The following is a 24,545-nucleotide window of genomic DNA, read 5'->3' as shown; positions in this document are numbered from 1 at the left end:
CGGTCGCGGGCGAGCGCGCGCGCCTGTGGCTGTGCACGCGCGGGGAGGGAAGAGGAACGCAGTGACGTCCCCAGGATGCGGCCAGGTTCCTGCCGCGTCCTCCTCCCCCGTTTAGGCTCGGCGCCTCTGGGCGGGAGTGTTTTCCGGCGGCGGGGCCGTCCGGCGCGGCTCCTCCTCACCTGCCCGCCCGAAGGCTTCCCTCCGTCCTCTCAGCTGGCAGGGCCGTTGGACCGAGCCGGCTGCGGCTGCGCAGCGGGTGGTGTGGCAGGGCAGGCCGCCGGGAGGCGGAGGAGGCCGAGCCTTAAGGAACGCCGCCGCCACCCCGAAAGAGAAGGCGGCTGTCAGCCTGCGTCGGAGAGACAGGCAGGTTGGCCTCCCCTTTAACGACCGGACGGAGCGCCGGGCGGTCTCCCTGACTACGGTGCGGCTGACGCTCAGGCGGAGCTGTGGGAATAAGGGTGGGCTCTGCACGTGGCCGAGGGAGGGCGTAGTCTGACAGAGAGGGTGTTCTTGGTTTGGGTGGTTCGCCCTTACCAAGGAGTCGGTTGCATACCTGCTGGCTCTGGGCTCTCGTTTATTTGGCCGGAGTGCCGGTTCTACAGCAGGCTTGCAATGTATGATCTGTCAAATTGAGGAGTAATTCATGGCCCAGGCTAGCCTGATCTCCTCAGATCTCAGAAGCTAAGCAGAGTCAGCCCTGGTTAGTATTTGGATGGGAGACCACCAAGGAATACCAGGGTTGCTGTGCAGAGGAAGGCACTGGCAAACCACCTCTGTTAGTCTCTTGCCATGAAAACCCCAAAAGGGGTCGCCATAAGTCGGCTGCGACTTGACAGCACTTTACGCACGCAGTTACTGGTTGTGGTAGTACTTTTAGGTAGTTCTTAAACTAATTGTTGTTGTTTTTTGTAGCAGGCTTTTAAAAAAAATCATGTATGCCTTACCTACCTGCAAGGGTTCCTTCAGATGATTTACACGAGTAAAAGGCAATCCACAAGATTTCAAGCAGTCCAAATTAAAATAAGCAACCCTTTAAAAACAGACCAGCTCCTTAAACCACATGTAAGGACTGAATTCACTTGTGGAGATTCCCATAGGACTCAGTGTGTAAGCTGCTTTCTCATACCTATGCCATTGCAACAGATAGGGAGAACCAGCATCCTGAACCCTTATCCCTATCCAGCTGGCCTTCTCTGTTGCACATTGTCCATGTTCTGGAGCCTGAGAACTTGTACTGAGGGAGAATAGTGGAAATATGGGAGGTGTTTTCAGGCCTTCCTTTTTCCTTCATAGCTAGTTGTATTGCCTTTTCTGTGTGTCCGTATAGGATGGGGGTGGGTAGGTAGAGGGAGTCTGTTGACACATAGGCAAATCATCTATGTGCTGTGCTGTGCTGGTGCTACAAGTTGATTTTTATTTCTCTTGTTTTTTTATCCCACCCTTCTTCCAAGGAGTTCATGGCAGTGTACTTCGTTATGTCATCCTAATTTATACAAAAACAGTAAGAAAGAAAGCCCTTTCATTTTATCTTTTTCAAGGTCTGCTGGGTCAAGGTGGCTTGACTTGTTTTTTGGAAGACTTGGTGTTCTAGCTACTGCTGACTTCACAGAGCTTCCCAAATGCCACTACTGAAAAAGACCTACTTTGAATAGCTGTCATCATCATCATCATTTATTTATTACGGTCAAAGACCAGTTTACACAAAAAGAACTATCATAAATAATTAAAAATGTCTAGTATTTGATTAAGTAAAACAAAAATTTAGTTTAAACAACTCTTGGTAAAATGGTCTGTTTAACATAAAAGACATTATGACAGCTTCTTCTGCCTTATTATGCATGCCCTGGCACAGAATCTCTCAACCTGATAGGTAATATCTTTAACAGAATCATCTAATAACAAAGTAGTGTGGCTAACTCTATCTGGGAAGCTAGTCAAAATTGGATCGATGAACATTTTACATATGTCTTGATAAAATGGGAAGTAAAAGAACATGTTCAACTGTTTCCACCATTCCAGATTGACATGGACAGAGGCGGAGTTCATAAGGGAGACGGGCATATCTCCCTTGAAGAGCAGATGGGAGGGCATTAAAGTGGGCCAAAGTAAAGGCTCTCCGATATTTAGGGTAATCTAAGGCATAGAGATAATTTGCGGGAGCCAAAAAATTAATACGGTTTTCCACTACTGGAACCGAGTGAGCCCTTGATCTGTCAGCTTGAAGGGCAGTGTCCCAAAGCCTCTGTTTAGCTATAGTTTTTGCTCCTTGACAGCCAAGATTTAGTAGAGTTGTGCTTGATAAACCTAAACATTGCAATTTATCCTCAATTGATTTAATCCATTTTGAGGAAAAATTATCTGCAAATATTAGGGGAGTTAAACCAGATGGGAACAGCTTTAGCTTTAACCAATAAGAAATAGCATGGTACCAAGCATGTGTTTTTAATGTCACCATCCCGGCTTCCAGTCTGATCAGTGTATTTGAAATACATTGTGGGACTCCAAATAGGGATTTGAGGAACTTAAACTGAACTACTTCTAATTTGTAGTATCTGTTATAGAGGATTATCTGTGACCCAAACATGAGTTGAGGAATCACCTTTCCCTGGAAAACTTTCATAGCAGAAGGTATGTGGGAACCCCCTTTTGTAAGAAAGACTCTCAGAGTTGCCGTAGCAGTCCTCTGAGATGACTCAGACACTTGGGACAGCTGAGCTGACCACGAGCCAGAGGCTTGAAATACTATGCCTAGGTATCTGAACACCTTGACTTGGTCGAAATAGCTGTCATAATAGATCAGTGGTCCCCAACCTTTTTGAGCCTGCAGGCACCTTTGGAATTGTAATACAGTGGAAGGGGGGGCGCAGCTACAAAATGGCTGCTGCAAGAGGCAGGGCCAGATGCAAAATGGCTGCTGCAGCTTACCTTCAGTCACACAGTGAAGATCCTGGTGCTCTTGCCAAATCAAAATGAGCACAGCCAATCAAATGTCCAGTAATTAGAAGCCTTCCTGGGCAAAAGCCCCACCTGGTCCCTCCCACTTTCTAAAAGCACTTGGCGGGTGCCAGAAAAGGTGTCGGCAGGCACCATGTTGGGGACCTGTAATAGATGCTTATTGCAAGAAATAAAGTTACCCAGAGTAGGCTTTTATCAGGAGACCTGGGGGCTTAACGCACCAACAGTTTACAGCAGAGTGTCATCGTGCTCAGTGTGTGTGTTTTGGATGCGTATTCTTCATTTCCGATCGCACCATGCCTGTGAAGACTGCTCCCAAGACGGTTTATCATCATATCGCACTGTTGAGAGGAGGAGTGTGGGGGAGCACCACGTCATGTCTACGTAGCTGATGCTTCCCCGCCTCCCCTCCCCTTTCTTTGTTTCACGCATGCGCAATATCATTGCTCCGAGGGAGCGCTGTACACCATTTAGAATTGCCTCTTTTGCATGGCAGGGAAACCCTAATCACAACCAATGCAGGCATTCCCCCCCCCCAAATAAACCAAAACGAGCCGTTCCTTGCACAGAGCTGATCACAGAACTGCCGTCTTTGCGGGCGTTGGTGCAACGATGTTACATTTTATCGCTGGGACGAGCGGGAGAAAGATAGGAACAGGCGGGGAGAAACTTTGTGCCAGCACTGGAGAGCCTTGACTTTTGTGTGTGTGTGTGCCCACGCATGTGGGCGGGCGCTCTCTCTATTCCTCAGTCTCTCTCCCTTCCTCCTCGTGCTGCTTCCCCCTCCGCCGCTTGCAGCAATTTTGCTGCTTTTCCAGCCCTCGCCCTCCTCTGTACAAGCACTTATGGGGGCGGGATTTAGTAGCAGTAAAGATTGCTGGATGCAAACGGGAGAGGAGGGGGAAGGTGGTGGGAGGAGAAAGGCTTTTCATTGGGTGTTGCGAAAAGGGGAGGAGAACAGAATAGCGTTTGTAATTGAACGCATCCCTTGGCTTGCCGGTTTAGAAACGACATAATGAAATACTTCGTGGTATAGGCGTTTTCGGAAAAAACAGATGTCTGGCACTTCCAAAGCATTTCCAAGCTGAAACGGGAGGTCTGAAGTGCGATCTAACCGGGATAACACGTTTTTTTAAACGTAGTATATACTGAGTGTGTTAGGCCCCCTTAATTCCTAGAGAGAGGACACTTTCTATGATACCCGGGTCTCGGTAAACTTAGCACTGAGAAGGAAAGCTGGTTGCCCCATTCTGTTTACCAACACCTGCAATGGGAATTTTTGGTTCTAGATATAAGCTGCTTGACAAGTCATTAATTTCCATTTCTAATCTATCCCATTTGTAGTATCAAAATTAAAAGGCAATTGTCAAAAGTATAAAATGCTAATATAAAAACAGATGAATGTTTTCTACCCTTGTTTAGCTCAAGCCATGGAGAAATCTCCCTAAAGAAAGTGTTCAGTGCTTTTGAAAGCTGCTGAGGCTCAGACCTGGACAAAAGTCTAGGGCAGGGGTCGGCAAACTCATTAGTCAAAAGAGCCAAATATCAACAGTATAAGGATTGAGATTTCTTTTGAGAGCCAAATTTCTTAAACTAAAACTATATAGGTAGGTACACTGTTTATTAACTTAATAAACTTTAATTAAAGTTTTAAGTCTTAATTAAACTATAGGTACACTGAATAAAACTTGATATCATACTTAATAGTGATCTTATTTATTGATAAAAATAAATTGTAAGTCCCTGCCATTTCCCCCTCCTCATCCAGAGTCCTTGTCCGGAGGCCTGGTCTACCGCCATAAAAGCCTATTGGTAGACCTGGCCTCTGGCTGAGTCCCATTGGGAGGCCAGGTCTACCCATTGGCTTTCTTGGCAGTAGACCTGGCCTCCTGAGGCCCATAGAAGCCAATTGGTAGACCTGGCCTCTGAAGGGGGACTTTTTCCCCTCCTCGGAGTCCAGGTCTACCGCCAAGAAAGCCAGTGGGTAGACATGGCCTCTGAGGTGGGAAAAAAGTAAGTAAGGTATCCATAAAATTAAATCATGACAATGCCTGACAAACACTTAATGTGAACAATGTGAGCAAACTTTTCTCTAGATTCACAGATGCAGTAAACACATGAGAACATAAGAAAGGCCGTGCTGGATCAGACCAAGGCCCTTCAAGTCCAGCAGTCTGTTCCCACAGTGGCCAACCAGGTGCCTCCAGGAAGCCCACCAGCAACACCAGTGCAGCATCATTATCCTGCCTGCGTTCCATAGCACCTGATATAATAGGCCTGCTCCTCTGATCCTGGAGAGAATAGGCATGCATCATGACTAGTATCCATTTTGATTAGTAGCCATGGATAGCCCTCTCCTCCATGAACAGGTCCACTCCCCTCTTAAAGCCCTCCAAGTTGGCAGCCATCACCACCTCCTGGGGCAGGGAGTCCCACCATTTAACCACGCGTTGTGTGAAGAACTATATAGGTAGGTACACTGTTTATTAACTTAATAAACTTTAATTAAAGTTTTAAGTCTTAATTAAACTATAGGTACACTGAATAAAACTTGATATACTTAATAATGATCTTATTTATTGATAAAAAATAAATTGTAAGTAAGGTATCCATAAAATTAAATCATGACAATGACTGACAAACAATGTGAACAATGGCCTTGCATCTCCCCGACCCCCACTGAGCTCTCGGCGGCCGCCCTGGCGCATCCCGGCCTCCTCGGCCTCTTGGCCTCCTCATCCTCCTCGCCGCCGCCACCTGGGCTCTTTCCTTCCTTCCCTCCCCGGCTGTCCTGCCATCCGCCCCTCCTCAGCGCCTCGGCCTCCGAGGAGGAGGAGGAAGAAGAGGAGGAGGAAGGCGGAGGGGTGTTCTCCCCCCTCCCCTCTCGCTGGCGTTCTCCAGTGGCGGAAGGGAAGGGCAGGCCACGAGGGGGACGCGCTGGAGCTTATAGGTGAGGAAGGCGGGGGAGGGTGTGTGTGTGCTGGATCGGGGCCTCCCTCCTTCTCCCCGGTGCTCGGGCCAGCACGTTGCAAAGATCGCCCCCCCCCCCCAGGCGCGGCGGCTCTGGGCTAGCGGAAAGGTGGAGAACTTATGCGGGACTTCTGCGGGCGCACAGAGCCTGGCTGGGGCAGGGAAGGGATGCCAGACTCTCCTCCGCCGTGACGTGCAGCCCCGATCCTCCGCCGAAGGAAGCCTTCCCCCCCCCCCGTGCCCTCCACGCCCGGGGAAGGTGGCTTCTCTCAGGTGGGCGGCCACGATCCTGCAGCCCAGAGCCGCACTCAAGGGGCCAAAGAGCCGCATGCGGTCTAGGAGAAAGGAGTTGCAGAGCTGTGGAGCAGTCTTTCAGAATGCCTCTGCATACACTGCTGTTCATACCTCTTATAGTAATAGTAGTTTATTGTATAAGTCTATAGGCCATTACAATCTAAAAACAATATAACAGCAATTTTAAAATGGACAAGCCAATATCATTAAAAATAAAAAAATACATTTAAATGTGCCCATTCAATTCTATCCAGCTTTCCACAATTTATATTTGCTTCTCTCTGATTTTCTTGGCCGCCAGGCCATAAAGTGCCATTTTTGGGAAATATAGGGATCCATATCTGATAACAAATACATTACTTTATCAGCATCATACCTCTTATAGTCATGAAGGCATTTTAAAATACAGTAATACAAGTAGGCTATTGCTAAGGCATAAGCTGTAGGAAACACTAGAGTGATTTTGTGAAGTACAGTTGGAGGTTCATTCCTGTAAGGATGCAGGCTACAAGTCTTCTGTGCCAACTGAATCTTCCAGGCAGTCATCAGTGGCACCTCTTTATAAACTGACCATATTGTAATGTGTGTGTGTGTAAAGTGCTGTCAAGTCGCAGCCGACTTATGGCGACCCCTTTTGGGGTTTTCATGGCAAGAGACTAACAGGTGGTTTGCCAGTGCCTTCCTCTGCACAGCAACCCTGGTATTCCTTGGTGGTCTCCCATCCAAATACTAACCAGGGCTGACCCTGCTTAGCTTCTGAGATCTGACGAGATCAGGCTAGCCTGGGTCATCCAGGTCAGGGCCCATATTGTAATAGTTCATCTTTAATAGGGCTGCTGAGAACTGACATTTGAATGCTCTTGCCAGTTGAACTTATTGCAGTCTAATTCCTTGTTTATACATTCATCAGTTCATCTCCATGTTCAAACTTTGGTTCAAACACCACACCAAGTAGTTTTGCTACAGTAGCCATTTGTGTTACAGCATCATAGCTATTTCATACCCTGGTAAATGGACTATATTTTTAACTTGTGTCTTGTGGCAGTGAGCATACAGAACCTTCAGAGTCACCAGTAAAGGCATATATTTTCCCCAGGGGCTTGGCTTACAGCCCATTCCTGAGGTTGGGGGCTGAAAGTGGTGTGAAGGCAGTGTGACCCCTGCGCCAGCATAAATGCCCACTTATCACGGAATAAGTGGCACTTAAGCTGGCATGGGAGACATTTCCGTTGGTGCTTGGGTGCTGTGGAGTTGCACGGGGCTCCTCCGCCACTGCGGCCTCTCCGGGACCTAAATCCCAGAAGAGAACTGCGGTGCTGGCTTGAAGGGGTGATCCCAGAGGCGGAGCTGACCTTAGTCCGCTTTCTCACTCCTTCCAGCCCGGGAACGCCCCCTTCAGAAACATTAGTGCTGCGCCGGCTTTTTGTTGGTGTAGCATCGCTGTTTTCAATGGGGCTATTTCCCCCATTTTCTATTTTTAATTTTCTAAAAGGTTTTTTTCCCACCTTGTAGTGGCCAGGAAACCTTTTTGGAGGTGCCGTAGCACCTTGGCCACGCCGTCTCCGGCCACTGCAGGGCTCAGGAATGGGCTGTTAGTCACTGAAGTGGCTTAGTTGTTGAGGACAGAGTCTCTTGTTTGCCCCATCTTTGTTCATCATTTAAATTACCTGCGTTGGCTACACTGCCTGCAGGAATGCACGTGCAGCTGCCTTTTCTTTGAGTTTTGTATGAGGACATTGTGTGCCTGCAGTACTGCAGTAAAAAACTTTTTTTTATTAATCTAAATGTTTTTATTAATCTAAAAATAAGATTTTTGCAGTTGAGAGGGAAGGAAGAAACTAAAATTTCCATGAGGCAGTGCAAGAGTACAAATGCATGGATTTATCTGGATCCAGACAACTAGGCAGCCATTAATAAACACTACATGATTCTACCATACCTAACTAGTAAATAATTTTCATCTCCAAATGTGAAATTTTTGTTTACTTTTAATGATGTGCATTATAACTCTTGGCAGTGATAATGGTAGACGTGGTGGCTGGTGGGGAGGGGGCAGTTGTGGCAAAGCAGTATGCACAGTTTTCCATTTTCACACATCTAAGCTGTTCAGTCAAATATGGATAGTGCTTTGAGCATTACAGGTTGCAAGTAGGCCACAGCTTGAATTTGTGGATGATCGAGCATCTATAGTTTTTAACACATGAAGAACAGTGCTGATACATTTGGTCTGATGTTGATTGAGAGAATATTTAAAAGGCAGTTCTGTCTTAAATCATGAAAAAAAACCTTTTTCTTTGTGCTTCTTTCAGTTGCTGTTGTTGTTTATTGTTTCTGTTATTATCCAATAAATGTTAATAAAAAAATAAAAGGCAGTTATGTCACGTGTCAACCTGGCTTTCCAGATGTAATGGAGGACTCAAGATTTCTAGGTCCTGTCATTGCAATGGAAAGGTTCCATGTTACAAGGCTGGAGATGAAGAATCTTTGAAGAATTAAGCCAATACATCTAATAGAGGGATGAGAAATTAGCATAATTTAGAAAGCCAAACTGAGAGTTCTAAATAGCAGTCAAGGCCAGTGCAGCATGAGAAAAAGGTTGTAGCACTGGTGTAATCCATAGGGTTACCAGGTCCCTCTTCTCAACCGGTGGAAGATTTTGGGGGCGGAGCCTGAAGAGGGCGGGGTTTGGGGAGGGACTTCAATGCCATAGAGTTCAATTGCCAAAACGGTCATTTTTCTCCAGGTGATCTGATCTCTATCGGCTGGAGATCAGTTGAATTAGCAGGAGATCTCCTGCTACTACCTGGCAGTTGGCAACCCTAGTAATCCAAGGAACAGTTTATATGGCCAGGGGAAAAAGCACAAATGGATAGAGACAGGGTAAGAAGAGGAGCATGTGCTACATACCTTGAGTTTTCTGTTTCAGAGACATTTTAACAATAATCATGTTAAGTTTCCCCTGCTCTGCAGTGTCTTTCTCTGGGATTCTATAATTTCTCAGGAGGTGAGCAGAACAATTTCTTCATTTTCCTGTTTCTCCTCTCCCCTGCCCTTTTGATTTACTGTCTCATCTGCTTTCAATGTTCTATTCCTCCTAACGGATACTCATCCTCTTTAGACAGTTTTTGTTTTTGTTTATTTACAAAGTCATATTATTGTGTATATCTAGGGAGTCTCCCCCCCCCCCCCAAGTATATAGAAACTCTTACGTTGGCCTGCTTTTTTGATTGGCACAAACTACTATTTTACTTTTGGATTTAGTAATACTAAAACCCAGTACCCTGATAACAGTCTCTGCCATGAAACTTGGTGGGTAATGTTGAACCAGACACATGCTGTCAGCCTAACCTACTTCACAGGGTAGTCAGAATAAAATGTAAAGAAAAACCAGGTAAGCTCGTTGGAGGAGAGGTGGAATAAAAATGTAGTAGAGCACAAAGGAAAGTGTGTAGAGATTATAAAGTGCTTTGCTAATCATATATGAAGCTGCCTTAACTTGAGTTGGACCATTGGTGTCTGACTAGCTATGGTTCTTCAGAGTCTTAGGTTGAGGTATTTCACACCACATGATTCTTTTAATTGGAGATGCTGACGATTGAACCTGGTACTTTACATGCAAAACCAATGGTTTACTTCTGAGACACAGCCTTTCTGCAATGGGGAGGGGTGAAGCAAGGCAAAGATTATTAAGTCCTAGAAAGCCCATTTTTTCCAGCAGAGACATTGGCCTTTTCTGCATGCATCGCTTACTCCAGATTTTCCACATGGTCGATCTGTGAGGCTTGGAATTGCATTCCACTATTTTTGTCCACATACCTCCTTTTGCAATGTTGTTTTTAAACTTCTACGTAAGTTTTATCCTGCCTGCCCTGTTTCCCCCCAAAAACGATGTTTTCTGGTGGGGGTGGGATCACATGATTTGTGATGTCGTGGATGATTTGCGTTGGATTTGCGTCCCACTTCCCCCTATTTTTTGTGTTTTTGTGCATGCGCTCTAGCGCTGATGCACATTACCATTAGACAGGAAAACACACATGTCTCATCTGCCATTATATGCATTTGGAAAAGTTTCTACTCAAAATGGATGCCCCTGTCATGGGCCCTGCCTTGGGAGCTGAGGACTCGGAGGACTCTGAAGCTGAAGTGGAGGAACAGGTTGCCTCTGGGCCTCCAGTACCTTCATTGCCATCAGTAGCACAGGAGCCTGAAAAAACTCAGCAGGAACCACAGCTAGGCAGAGAGATGGAACAAGGGCAGACAGACGCTACTCTTCCCCCAACCCCTGCAGCAGAAGCTGAGAATGGCAGCCCTCCAAGCTCACCTGAACCTGATAGGCATATCAGGACTCGGCAGCGTGTGATTTTGCAGGGTAAAAGGAGAAGTGCTCGCTTGGAGAGGCTAAGCAGACAGAGAACTGGTGATGAGTCGTTTCAGGATGAAGCCTAGCTTGGAAGTGCACTGACTGATAAAGGCAGTGCAGGCATGCTTTCACTTTGCGGAAGCAACTGTGCAATTTCTCTGTGTTCCTGCTACTGCTCATGATTGATCTTCCCGGCCGTGGACTCCTGCCTGCTTTGATGACACCTCTGACTTCTGACCTTGGTAGATAGCATAATCTTTGTTGCCTGCTCCGAAAGGGGCTAGATACCCCCGTGCACGACTGAGGACTGCGGGCAGCGCCCAGCCCTTGACCTACACCAGCACAGCCCCAAACTAAGCTGGAGCACAGAGCTTTTTGAAGAGGTGAAATTGACCAGAAGCCCCCCCCCCTGCACTCCTGCAAATCTAAGCATTTCTTTGACATTATCACCCCAAATTGACTTGCGGCTCTCCCTCTCTGTCCGGGAATTTGCTAAATTATCCACTTAAATCAACAAGCCCAGCAACAGTGTTTTTCCCACACTCTTTCCTGAAATGCACCAACTCATTTGCTTCAAACTGAAGCACAATCCACCTTTGTCAGTTTCACCTGAAATTGACTTGTGGCTCTCCCTCTCTGTCTGGGAATTTGCAAAACTCTCCACTTAACACAGTTCAGAAAGAGTTATTCTTGCGTTTATGCATACATTCGATCCAGTGTTAGATCGCTAATCTTGTCAGAAAATGGGGGGGGAATTAATTTTCTGTTTTGCTCATAGGGTTTTACCAAGCAACTTTCTGGCTTTCCTAGTGTGTAACGAGAAGCTCAGAGTAGCAGACTTATACCTCAGGGGAATGCAGAAAGGGGGGTATTCTTGCTTCATTGGTCCATTTGATCCAGTGTTAGATCGCTAATCTTCTCATCAATATTTTTTTAATTTAGGGAGGGAAATGGGTGGGGAGAGGGGAAGGTAGGGGAGACGAGGAAAACAATGAGTGTGAACAAGGGCAGGGTGTTTGGTGGGGCAGAGAAATAAAGACTTTTCAAGACGTTTGCACACTGGAGGATAGCTGGCTTGGAAACAGGGAAAAAAACATTACGGTAAAAGTGCTTGGAAAACAATGGAGAAAAAATGATGGGGAAACATTTCCGACACAAAATAGAGGAAAAAATGTGCAGCATGAAATGTTGTAAACCATTTGTGCAGAAAAGGCCAAAATGGTGGTTTCCATACAGGGATGGGATTGTATAGTTTTCCTGTTGCTGCTGCGGGATGGCTGAAACACCTAATAGTTTCGAACCTTGTAGGATGAACACTATGTTGGATGGTAAGCTGTCTTTGAGCAATGTAGTGATAAATCTTTTACCCTATAATCCTTATATATATGACTTTAAAAGCAATATTCTCATTATTCTAGGCTGCTTGGTGGTTGAACATACATTCACTTTAAAATGAACTTGTTTAGTAAAATTGTGTCATGTAAGGTGTTTAAAATAGAATCTAATATTTTAAAAATGCTTTGTGTTTGCTCTTGAAATAATTAAAATTGTCATGTTAAATAAAACAAATTAGATCAAATGCTATTGAAAATCAGTAAACTCATGGAGAGCATTAGTAAAGTTACAGTGGTATAGTCTGCCTGTCAAATCATATTAGTCTTTGGGGAGTTAACATGAACTGATGACAGAATTTCTAATCTTCCAGATTGTACATTTTTCTGCCAACATTTTGTTCAACCTTTAAATGTTACATTTAATATTTTTTTTACAGTCTCTTTAAAAGAGTATTTCTAAGTCATCTGTCCTCTGTTTACATATACATACCTAACATTTATAGAGAAAATTTATCATTTTCTATCAGTATTCCAGTTTTCCTTCAATGTTTCATATGTCTGCTTCCTCAGATCCTTCAGAAAGTTACAGGTGAAAAAACTGACATAAACCGTCAGTCTTGTTGTAGTTCATTTATTCATTACTAAGACAGTTCTCTGTGCCCTAGCACAGCCATATTTGATTAAGATGGTGGTTTGCATCCAACAGTGCATCCATGGAAGATGTGCAGAGTTTTCCCACATTTCTCTGTGATCCTACAACACTTACTGATCCCTGGAGAGAAAATTCTTGGAGTCACAGGAAGGACCTACGTGGAGGAATAACTGTCCGGACTGGGAAGCTGCAGTAAGGAGGGACAACGGGTTGAAATTGTCGCCTCCTCTCTCTTCCATTTGCAGAACAAGATGAAATCAAGAAAAAGTCATTCCCAAACTACTACTACTCAGTATAAAAGGCTTTGAGGAGCTGGTATTTTAAACAATGTATTTTAGTATTTGGGGAATTTTTTCATCAAAGGAAGCCTTAGATTTTGAAACCTTTGGTAGAAAACAATATGTTTATGGCAAGCGTTACATTCTTAGATTGGAGAAAAATGGTTTCTTGGATTTTGTGGAAGAAATTTGTAATACTGTGCGCAATAGGACCTGTTAGCCAGAAAAGCCTGATGAGTAGCCAGAGGTCTGAGCTGGAGTAATGCACATCCTGCCCTAGAGCAAGACGATTTCTCGGTTTGCTGTTGGAGTAAGAGGGCAGATGTTTCTATTGCAGTTGTTTAGGGTGGTACTTGTATTCCCAGCGATGTATTAAGAGTTTGAAATGTTATAAAAAATACTTTTCGTACTTTCTCTGTATTCCCACCAATGTATTAAGAGTTTGAAAACGTTATAAAAAATACTGTTCGCACTTTGTTTGGCCCCTTTAGCTGTGAAGATGTCTTCCAACCATTTATAAGCCGTGGTATCCAAAAACCCTTTTAAAGCGTTGTTTTTAATAACATTTTCAAACTCTTAAAACATCACTGGAAATATAAAGTACTGTAAACCCCTAGGTTTGTAAATAGATTTGCTAGAACCTGGTGCACTACCTGTGTGTGCCAAGATTCTAAGGGAGTTTTTCTGAACCCTGGCCATTTTGTGAGTTTGTATTCTTAATGGGAAGAAGTGGTCCAATTAGGTTAAGTAACAAAACATGATTAGTGGAGGTGTGAGTCCTCTGTGCTGAAATGAAAACTCAAAAATTGTTTAACTTATTTTACTGCTTTAAGAATGTAGGATGCATCATTCATAAATTTATTAGCATATAAAATTGTATTTGTGCAATTAAAAAATATAAATTCCAGCACAATTACAGATTTACTTCATATAAAAGAAAGAATTCTGCAAACTGTTCCCATCTGTGTTACCTAAGCATATATGTCTTAATTTTTGTCATCTAGTAAAGGTAAAGGTAGTCCCCTGTGTAAGCACTGGGTCATTTCTGACCCATGGGGTGACATCACATCACAACGTTGACTAGGCAGACTATGTTTACGGGGGGCGGGGGTTGCCATTGCCTTCCCCAGTAGTCTACACTTTACCCCCAGCAAGCTGGGTACTCATTTTACTGACCTCGGAAGAATGGAAGGCTGAGTCAACGTGGAGCTGGCTACCTGAAACCGGCTTCAGCTGGGAACAAACTCAGGTCGTGAACAGAGCTTTGACTTCAATACTGCAGCGTACCACTCTGCATCATGGGGCATCTGAGAAATAGCAAAAGAAAAAATGTTAATAGAAACCATGATGCTTCTAGTAAACAGAAGACGGTTTATTATTTAGACGTAGAATCAGTCTTCCTACAGTCACAGAATTAATGAACATGAGCAGATTTGAATAAACTTTGTTGGAATTATCGACCTTGTCAATAGCATATACTCAGAATTTCATATTAATTGTGGGCATAGGTAATACTTTTCTGGGGAGAAATTACAGTGGTGATTATGGAAACAAAAGATTCTGTTCTTACAAAAAAAAAACCTTTCAGCCCTGTGTTTACTTAGTAGTTGCAGGTTGCGAAATGTGCCGTCATCCATTTGCAAAAACAAGGCTGTCTACAAACATGGAAAAATTGCTTTCTGCAAAACATTTTCCCCTCTGAAACAATGACACGAATAAAAACTGGATTTGTTTATCACAAAAGAGATACTACATTTATCAAGGCTTTTGTTGGCAATGTTATAAATCAGTTTGAATATGAGATGAGTTCCAGACAGCTTCATATGCAGAAATGTTGGTATGATGTTGTGATGAGGTGATAGTAGTCCTTAGTAGCTCCTATGAGGGCTGCTCTACAATTTTCACACAGCATTCCTCAAGTCTTTCCTAACGTACAAGGTTTATATTAAAAATAAATCTTGGAATGTCTTGGTTTAGATAAACCTGAGATAATGCTTTTCTTCTTGTGGATTTTGTGTGGAGTTGTATAGTATTCTTTACTGTTATCTCAAATGAGAGCAGTAAACTAGCAACAAGACAAAACCTTTATATTGCCAGAAGCACAATACAACGGTCTCTCATCACTCAATACTTCACTCTTTCCAGCAATATTATTTTTAGGCACACTGCTTCTCTATGACTTTTCTCACAGGTGTTTTATGCATGGTCGCTTTAACCTCCTTTATTCCCCATTTCAGCCAGGATCAAATTTTTCAGTATGCCCGATATCTCATTCCTTGGAAGCTCAATGCTGTTTCGATGCAAAATGAACCCGGCTTTTCCCATTCCTCTTCTGGCCCAAATTAAACTGTTCATCCTGGCTCATTCCGGAGTTATAGAGTGTGCATACTCCGTTCTCGGGTTGAGCTTCCCCACACCATCACGCCCCACCCTTTTCCAACCACCTCTTCAAAGTAGCATCCACGAGAAAACAGAAATTGGCTTCTCTCACAGCCAATCACAAAACAGTGTGTAAAGAGGCGGGGAATCAAGTGCTTCCTGCTTCCTCAGAGCTCTTTCTGAGCAAAAGAAAGGCTTTTGTAAAACAAGGCTTGGATCCCCCCCCCTTTCTTTCAGGTAGTTCCGTTTTTTGTTCTTAAAATGCTTTTTTATGCAGCAGTTGGGTTTGGGGGGAAGGAAATCTTCTCTCATGGGGAGCACTGCGAAGTAAGCCAATTACAGAGCAGCATTTAAAGGGGTGGGACTTGATTTGAGCTTGGGAGACTATTTTTCTGTACTCATGGTTTGATTAGAACACAGTTTCGTCCCTGATCATTCAATACAGTTTCCCCCAACCCGGGTTACTTTAATGTGCGATGAACCCAGGTTCAAGCAGGGAGATCCAGCCCATGCATAAAAGACCACAGTCTCAGCCACCTTTGCCACTAATACATCTTCCTGTGCTAACCCTTTCTAGTTTCTTGCTCACTGCTTACAGGTAACTAGAAGTCCCAGCTAGTTCTTTTCCTGCCTCTTTGGCCACAGTGCTCAAGATGACTGTCATAACCTCATGATTGTTTCTCTCTCTGAGTTTGTAGTTCCCCGGGGCGCTTGTTCTGTGCAGAGTATTTGGATTCTGCTGCTACTTTCTGATTCCAGATTGTCAGTCCCAAATCCAGTTATCACATGAATTCTTTAGCATTGTTTACTGTGTCATTTTCTCATGTCAAATGATGCATTTGAGCATACCCTCACATTCTTAATATTGTTTTTATAGATCACTTGAGATGTTGGTGTGAATGACTGATCTTTCCAAGATGAATAAATTAAGAACATCGTCAGAAAAAAGGTAAGAAAAAGGTAAACAGATTTATGTATTTAGGGCTGCCTTTGTTGGTAGATTTGGGTTTTTTTTTTTTTTTTAGAATGTTGTAAGTTTCATATAAGTATACCTATTACCAGAGAAGCAATAGGACATGAACATAAATTAATTCATAGTTCTAGTATATATCAAGTAATCTGTCTTTATGAACTATTTAATCATATTTACAGAAGTTCTAGAGTTAAATACCTTGATGTGTATGTGTTAAGTAACATCAAGTTGCTTCTGACTGATGGAGACCCTATGAATTAATGTCCTACAAAATGTCCTATCGTTAACAGTCTTGCTCAGGTCTTACAGAGTGAGGACCATGGCTTCCTTTATTGAGTCAATCCATCTCAGCCGCCTTGAGCCTGATTATATACTTAAATATAATGGTTTGGATTCAAACAATTATGAGTAGAGCAAGCAGAACGAGTTGTTCCTAAGTTTCCCTTTCACGTCCTAAAAAGCTGCTCCTGAGGATTGAAGACCCTCTGCATTGGCTTGGAACAGCATATTAGGGACTTCTGTGCAAGAGGTTTGGGAAGGAGGACCAATGCAGAAATCACCCTCACCTTTTGTGTGATCTCTTGTTCTGTTTGGGAAGATCGTTTGCAAATGGAGGGGAATTTCCTCTTGTTTCCCTCTTCCACTGCAGCATACACAAACCTTTATTGGCATAATCACTGCAGCTTACATTTTAGTGACTATTAAAGATCAGGAACACAGTCTTTAAGCTATGAATACTACAGTGATGCACATCCCTTTTTTCCAGTTTGCATACAAAACCAGAGAATAATCTTATTTATAGAATACTCCTTCAAAGTAAAGTTTCTGAGTTTTTCTTTCTAACAGTAAGACGCATAGATAACTGAAGTAGACAGCAGTCAGTTCAAATAAATGCTGATACATTTCTCATACGTCTGTCTTCACAATAAGGATGAACTATAAACTTTTTAAATGTTATTTTTTAAAACCGTTCTGCTGTGTTACTATAGTTGGGATAATTCCATATTCCCATTTTTATGAAGAAAATGTTAAAGATAAGCATCTCTGTCAATGAGGTATAGCTTTTGTTAAATTTTAAATTATCTTCATAACAATATTTTCCTTTCACAATCTTCAACATTTTACTTTGCCAAGGTTTTGCTATACATACATTTATTTACATTTCAGTAAAGAGAATAAGCACCTAAAGAATTGTGCAGTAGATCACAGAACAACTCATCTTTATTACAGTCTCTACAAAGTTCAACATGTATTTATCCTTTGGATGCTAATGAAAAGTTAATTTGATTTTGCACTTCCATTAGTGTCTGTTGATTATCATGTTTTTATCCTGCCCTTCCTCCAAGAGCTCATAGTAGTTACCTGGTTCTATTACCCTCAGTTTTATCCTTACAACAACCCTCTGAGGTAGGTTAGGCACAGAGAGGTGATTCATCCAAGATCAGTGAGATACATGGCACAAGGATTTCAATGTGGATCTTCCACGTTGTAACTTGCCACTTAGTTCACTACAGCACACTTTCACTTCCAGCACTTAGAGGTACTATATAAACTTCAGTTATAATTGCCACTGAATTTTGCAAAAGATGACATTTGTGTCATATGATTGAAGCAGAATGTAAATAAATCCACAATGCTTATGAGAAATATGTTATGCAAGCAGCATACCCACAAGGAATCACAAGTAGCATATAATTTCCCTCCTTTATCCTCTTCCCCACACTGTTTCCTTTTTCCCTTTCCCTGGCAGCCCTCATAGCCTCTTCCCTTTCCTTATTTCTTTCTTGGTCTCCCACATACATATCTTTAATTGCCCCCCAAACCAGTTTTCTGCTTTCCCTCTTTCCCTGTCCTGGCAGCTTCTCCCCTTTTCTTCTCTCCCACATGCCTAACTTCCTTTTTCTGCCCCTCCTTCAACTTCTCATTCTTCATAACCTTCCCTGTTTCCTTCCCTCCTGTCCAGTGTTTACTTTTTTCCGTATCCCCCTACCCACATCTTTGGACTGACAGAAACCAAGGCTTGGCAATATTCTTGTGGCTGCCTAGCAACCCTCAAAATGGCCAAGAAGATTTCAGACTGTAGTTTAAATCTTCATGTCTTTATTGCAGTCCCGCATGGGACTGCGTAGTTGCATGCCAGCTGCGGGGATTTTCTTTCTAGCTTCTAGAAACTTCAGCGCCTATGGAGCACTCCCCCTCCCCTCCATCTAGAGCCAAGCGTGGCCCTGAATTATCTCCTGTAATCTCATCTCATCTATATACACTCTTCAGTCAAATATACATGTATAAGAACAGCCTATTTAACAACAAAACTGCGATCTATAGAGTTTGTAGTGAAAACACTAAGGGGTCTGAAACAATGAAGTAATACAAGTGTTACAGTTGGTTGAATTGGCTAGCAGTTGTTCAAAAATAAATTTGCTGTAGCCCATTGTTTAACATATTAACTGTGGTGAAAAACAAAGATGTTAATCTTCAAAAGTGATCTGCAGGTTTAATGGGAACTCATACCATGGATTTACTTCTGTATAAACATGATGTAATGAACTAAGTATCTCCAAATAAGCATGCTTGTCACATCCTATTCCATTCCACTGAATTAAATAAAGAAATATTGCAATTAGCTAGTATAGCATCATTACTAAGGGACTGAGGGACAAATCAGAATGTCCCCGATTCAAATTGTGCCTCTACTATCAACTTATTTGGCAAGCCACTCCCTCCCACCAATGTGCAATATGGAGATAATAATGCTGATTGCTGTTACAAGGATTGTAACTAAATAGTGTTATATAAAAGCATTTTGAATTTTTGAAAGTGCTACACAAATCCTAATAATAATAATAATAGCTAGTTTCTTAAAGGAACTGTAGTTTTATGACACGAAATGGTTGCCCAGGTAACTTACCATGATGCAGTTGTGTGTGGGCTAGGCTCTAGAATGAAGACACTGAGGAGGACGTGATCAAGCTGTAGATCATGCTTAGTTTGCAGCTTGGTGAAAACCATTTATAGAAGAAATAATGGGGACATAAGCCATGGTCAATGCTTCCAATGCAGTCAGCATGTTTAGACCTCTTGAAAAGTGAGTAAGTCTTAACAACTCTGTTCATCCTTGGTCAGTAGAAAACTTTCTGGTGAATGGAAACATCTTGGAAGAAAGATAATATTGAGGACAATATTCCTTCAGATATGATTTACTGTTAGTAGTGGCTGCTGGGAGGAGAGGAAGCTGTCTGCAAAGGAGAGAGTAAAACCATCACCATGGCAGCCACCTAGGAAAATATTAAACTGGTCAAAGTGGAATGGTGGTGGTTTTACTCCCCTTTCTTCATGGCAAGCTTGCTCCCCCTCCCATTTAGAGCTCAGATTATTATTCCTTCTAATATTGTCCTTTATGGTTGAGTTCCTGCCATGACAGTGGTGAAACAGGCCCTGCTGTGAACAAATGGTGTTTCTGCATACTCAGAATATCCAAGTATCCTGAAAAATGGGATATTTGCCTTCTCAAAACTTTAAGTTTATAGAATCCTCAAGGAGAAGTGGAATTTCTCAGGCAGTTAGTCCCCCCTCCCCCTGCCGCACTTTTTTGGTGGTGGGAAGTGCCGTCAAGTCACAGCTGACTTATGATGACCCCATAGGTTTTTCAAGGCAAGAGACATTCAGAGGTGGTTTGCCATTGCCTGCTTCCATGTGGGCTGAGAGAGTTCTGAGAGAACTGTGACTGGCCCAAGGTCTCCCAGCAGGCTTCTCGTGGAGGAGTAGAGAATCGAACCCGCTTCTCCCAATTAGACTTCACCACTCTTAACCAATATACCACACTGGCTCTCTTTACAAGCTATATGTGTTAATAAAGTGGGTGGCTTGTGCCAAAAAATAAAAGCAGTAAGACCTATGGGCAAGATAAGGGCATCTATGTATGTTGTATATTTGGACTCCCCAAGAATACAGAAACAATCTGTAAATTAACAAAAAGGCCCTCTCAATGGACTGATAAAGACTAAGTATGCTCATTGCCTTAGAACACTGAGAGCAGAAAACATCAGTGGTAGAAAACAGTGGAGGGAGAAAGCTGCTCAGGGTACTGATAGCTTATGGTATCCTGAAGGGTTGAAGAGGGGGCATTTCATTTTCCAATTTCCCCCACCCCCTGAAAACTCTTTGCCAGCCTCCGGATATTCTCATAGCAAACATTGTGGTCCAAGAGCCTATGGCAAAGGCAAAAATATTATTTTGTAATTTTTTTTAGAAAGGCTTGCCACTTTCCACCTTTCACACGGACATGCATACACAGCCTGATGAGACATTATCATGGTCTTTGCCTGGGGAATATTGAGTTAGTTTTAAAGGGGCATATAGGGAAGAGGGAAAACTGGCCTGCAAGAAACCCTAATAGCTTAGTATGAAGAAGGAGGAGATTTGAATTGGAGAAATTTCTAATTTTTTAAAATCTTTGTAGTGATTTCTTGCAATTTATATTTCCTAAATGAAAGTACATAATAATTGTCTGATAGATGGTGTTAAAATATGCACTGTATTAGCTGATGTGCTTTTTGTTTTTCCCTGTTCTGGTTCTGAGAGCACTAACAATATAATTCAGCTTAATTCTAAATGCAGAATGCTTTTTTCACCATAGCAGAACCAGCAGCACAACAAGGAGCAGTAATCCTTCTTTGACTTGACAGTATTTATTAAACTAGTGTCACATATTTTTGTTTTATTGCAGTTGACCATATTTCATAGTATGTATAAAATGTCACTTGCTATAAAACACACTGAGAGTTGAGCAGAATGGCTTATGGTGCCAAGTCAAAACAGTAGCCTATGATTTTGTAAAGGTAATGTAAAGAAAGCTATCAAATGACTGTAGCATCAAAAATAGTGGGTGAATTTTATTAGTGGCCTTGCATTTTGTATGCCATGAATAGGATTAAAGGTTGAATTACATTTTAGAAACAAGCAACAAAAATGAGCAGCTAGTTCGAGTCCAGTAGCACCTTAGAGACCGACAGGTTTTTCAGGGTATGAGCTTTTGAGAGTCAAAGCTTGTACTCTGAAAATAATTTTGGTCTCTGAAAGTGCTACTGGACTCGAATCTCTCTGTTCTGCTGCGGACCAACACGGCTACCCTCTGAAGCTACAATGAGGTGCCTGATGATCAGCAAGAGCGCTGCGTGCCCTGATAAAATTTGGTTAACACCATGATTATTCCCCAAATAGTTCATAACTCATTTGGTCCTTGATGCTGACCAATAGAGGCAAGTCAAGTATTGGCATCAAAATATCCTTAAAACATAAAATAACAAAATTGTAACACAAATCACAAACACTGAAACATATTAAAATGGTCAAATCCCTTGCATTTTGTATGCCATGAATAGGATTAAAGGTAGTCATCTAATAAATAGTAACAGCAGAACAGTCACTACCTTGGATTAAAAGCTTTTGCAAATGGAACAATGAAGCATTAGCCCTCCTTTAGCAATGTTTATTTGAAATTAAAGGAAAATGGATCCAGAATTAAAGATTTATAATTTTAGATACCCAGTGACTATATATAATGGCACTATGCTAATAATAAAAGAGCCTCTAATTTGATGACAAACATTTAATAAATGATTATATGACTCTTAAAAGATTAATGTGTTGTAAATATTAGGGACTGAAAGTTAAGGACAAATCAGTGCTTGTTTATGTGTTTTGGTAATAGCTATTTCTTAAAAACCAAGAGCTATAGATAGAAGTAACCAGAAAAATAAGAATTATTAAAAAAACAAAAAACCTTTGAATTGCCGTTGGAACCTTTGTTTCTTCTGTTCGAAAATGATACAATAGACAAAGATTCAGTAGTAATTATGAACATTTTGATACAGTTCTGAATTAAAGTTGCAGCATGAAGGCAAATGCCAGATTTACCAGCTGATGTAGGATTAATTTGGAAACTAGGGAATGTAGCTGAAATAGTGATGTTAAAAACTTTAGTATGAGCTTGCAATGCCACACACATACAGTCGGATTCTTGATAAAGATAGGAAGTATTTGTTAATGACTGGATAAGACTGCATTTTGCATTATTTTAAATATATTTTGATAGTAACTTAAAAAAAATCAGTACAATAAAAAGATATACACAATATGTACAAGGTGAGTGTATCTACCCAAACCATAAAAACCATATTTCAGAAGTCTGGCCCTCATAAAAGTTCCAAATTCACTTGGATTCTAAACGGTCACCTCATCGAGTAGGTTCTTTTGTTCTTTGGGATGCTATTTTCTGTCATCTAATAAATGTACTGCATATTATAATTATATTATAGTTACGTGCTTGAGAAAATTAAAATTCACCTGCCCACAATTTTAAGATTTTTTCATCAAGTAGATGGCCAATATGGCTCTTGCAGAATACTGCGCTAAGATCTTGTCTCTTCTGCGCTATGGAGCTCCTTTATGGGTATCCACAGTTTTGCTAAAGTTGAATCAGCTCAGGCTTCCTTTCATCGTGCCCTGTTAAGGTGCCCCAAGATATGTTTCTAATTCCAACTAGCTTCTGGAAGTAGGCTGTAGCTCCCTTTGATTGAAGACCTGGACTGCCGCAGTTAAATTTAGATTCTTTTTCTTAGATCATGATTCTTTGCCAGATTTACTGTTGTGGTCACAGCAGGATTCCCCCATGTCATCTTAGAGCATCTTAGTAGATACAAAATTAAGAAGCTTTGCTTTACCTTTTTTCACTATCCCTAGCATTAGGCAGAAAACGTTTGAACTGCTAAGGAAGTATGATCAAGGATAGCATCAACCAGGATGCCAAAAGAGTATGTTCTGCACTTCACTGGAGCTTTTCAGCTCTTTTATTTCCTGTCCAGTAACAATATTTTAATTTTCTTACAGTCCCAATTGGCAGAAATTGTGGTTCGTTGTGCTGGAGTCCCTCTAGCCCAGAGAACAGATATTGAATACTTAACTCATTTTTTCTTAGGTTGTGGTTTATATTCCACTCAAAAGGCTTGTTTTATAACACCTCTTCTTGCTAAATGTCCTGTCTGCTTGCATGATTTTCACGTTTTATTTCTCTTGGCTGGTAGCTATAAGGGAATCACATTATCTGTAGTTAAATTTATTCTTTCTGCTCTTCAAATTAGGAGCTTCTGTGTGTCATCTAAACCCAGGGGTTGAATTTTTCTTTCAATATTTAATAATTTGGGACTTTTAATTCATCCACGTGCTTGGGCACATAGGCACTCGAATTTCTGGACAGGAATAAAAAATTGTGAAATTAGGAACTGCTGTAAGTTCCATTCTCTGCAAAATACTAGACCATAATGAGTTTAATCTGGAAGTATCTTTTCTTTTTTTGGTAGACCATTAGTTTCACCAGTGTGTAGGTCTCTTACTTTCATCAGCCAGTTGTGAATTTGGGGCCTCTTTTTTTGTTTTTGTTTTGTTTGTTTTTGCTTCCATTTCCTAGCAAAGACCAATCTATCTGTGGTAATCATATGTAAAGCTACTGCTTGAAGATTTTTAGGTATACCAATTACACAATTTAACAGTAAGATTTCTGTCTTATGGGGAATCTTAACTTGAGACCCATAAAAAAATCTCTGTGTGGTTCTCCTGTATGCTGGTAGCATGGGCCTAATATTAAAAATCTATGCTATGGGTTGGTAGGGGGCAGACTCTTACAGCGCAAGTAAACTGTTTACACTGTTTCTGTGTTTATAATGTATAATTTTTCCCCTTTCCAGTTTAACTAACAATTCTCGTATTGTTAGTTTATTGACACAACTTGAGAAGATCAATGCAGAATGTTTGGTGGAAACGGACACTGCCAGATATGTTACATCAAAGATACTCCATCTGACTCAAAGTCAAGGTAAATACAAGTACAGTATATTAAATTCAACCAAAATCATATTGTCTTGATATTATTTTTTTAGATGATCTTTGCTTTGCTTTCTTAGGTGATATACAGTGTTTTTCACTTTCAAGCTCAGGTCTAATTTTGTAGGCAGGGTATGGTGTCCAGGAGCCAATAATCCCAAAAGGTACTTCTAGGAAAACAGCAGTGGAAACCAGACCATGCTGTGGTTCCAAAGTAGGCTAGAGAGGATAGAGACATGTGATGGTGTGTTTAGAACCATGACGCCTTTGTGGTTATACATGAGATGAAGCCAGCAGGAGTGTATAGGAACTTGATTTGGTAACAGATTCTCTCTCCAGTTATAGGACAAGACACGTGCATTAAAAACAAAAGATTATTTTTATCTCAAGATTAGCAAGTAGGGAGGGGACAAGGTACACTAACAGGCAGGCCACAAGTTTAGCCAAAAGTGACTCAGAAGGAGGTTCAGGG

At 41.9% G+C, this 24,545-nt stretch overlaps 1 protein-coding gene across 3 annotated transcripts in view; it reads left to right on the top strand.

Annotated features, from left to right (window-relative positions):
* Window positions 1–24,545, top strand: part of AGTPBP1 (ATP/GTP binding carboxypeptidase 1) — a 77,376-nt gene that overhangs the window by 10,698 nt on the left and 42,133 nt on the right. For all 3 annotated transcript variants that reach the window (XM_056848358.1, XM_056848357.1, XM_056848356.1), the window contains exons 2-3: window positions 16,100–16,171; window positions 23,938–24,065. In XM_056848358.1, coding sequence (XP_056704336.1) covers window positions 16,122–16,171; window positions 23,938–24,065 — 178 coding nt within the window. In that variant the 5' untranslated portion in view covers window positions 16,100–16,121. The remainder of the gene's footprint in view (window positions 1–16,099; window positions 16,172–23,937; window positions 24,066–24,545) is intronic.

The sequence above is a fragment of the Euleptes europaea genome, chromosome 4, assembly GCF_029931775.1.
Source record: "Euleptes europaea isolate rEulEur1 chromosome 4, rEulEur1.hap1, whole genome shotgun sequence".
Taxonomy (NCBI): domain Eukaryota; kingdom Metazoa; phylum Chordata; class Lepidosauria; order Squamata; family Sphaerodactylidae; genus Euleptes; species Euleptes europaea.
Note: the sequence above shows the minus strand (reverse complement) of the source record. Positions and strands in the feature narration are given on the sequence as shown.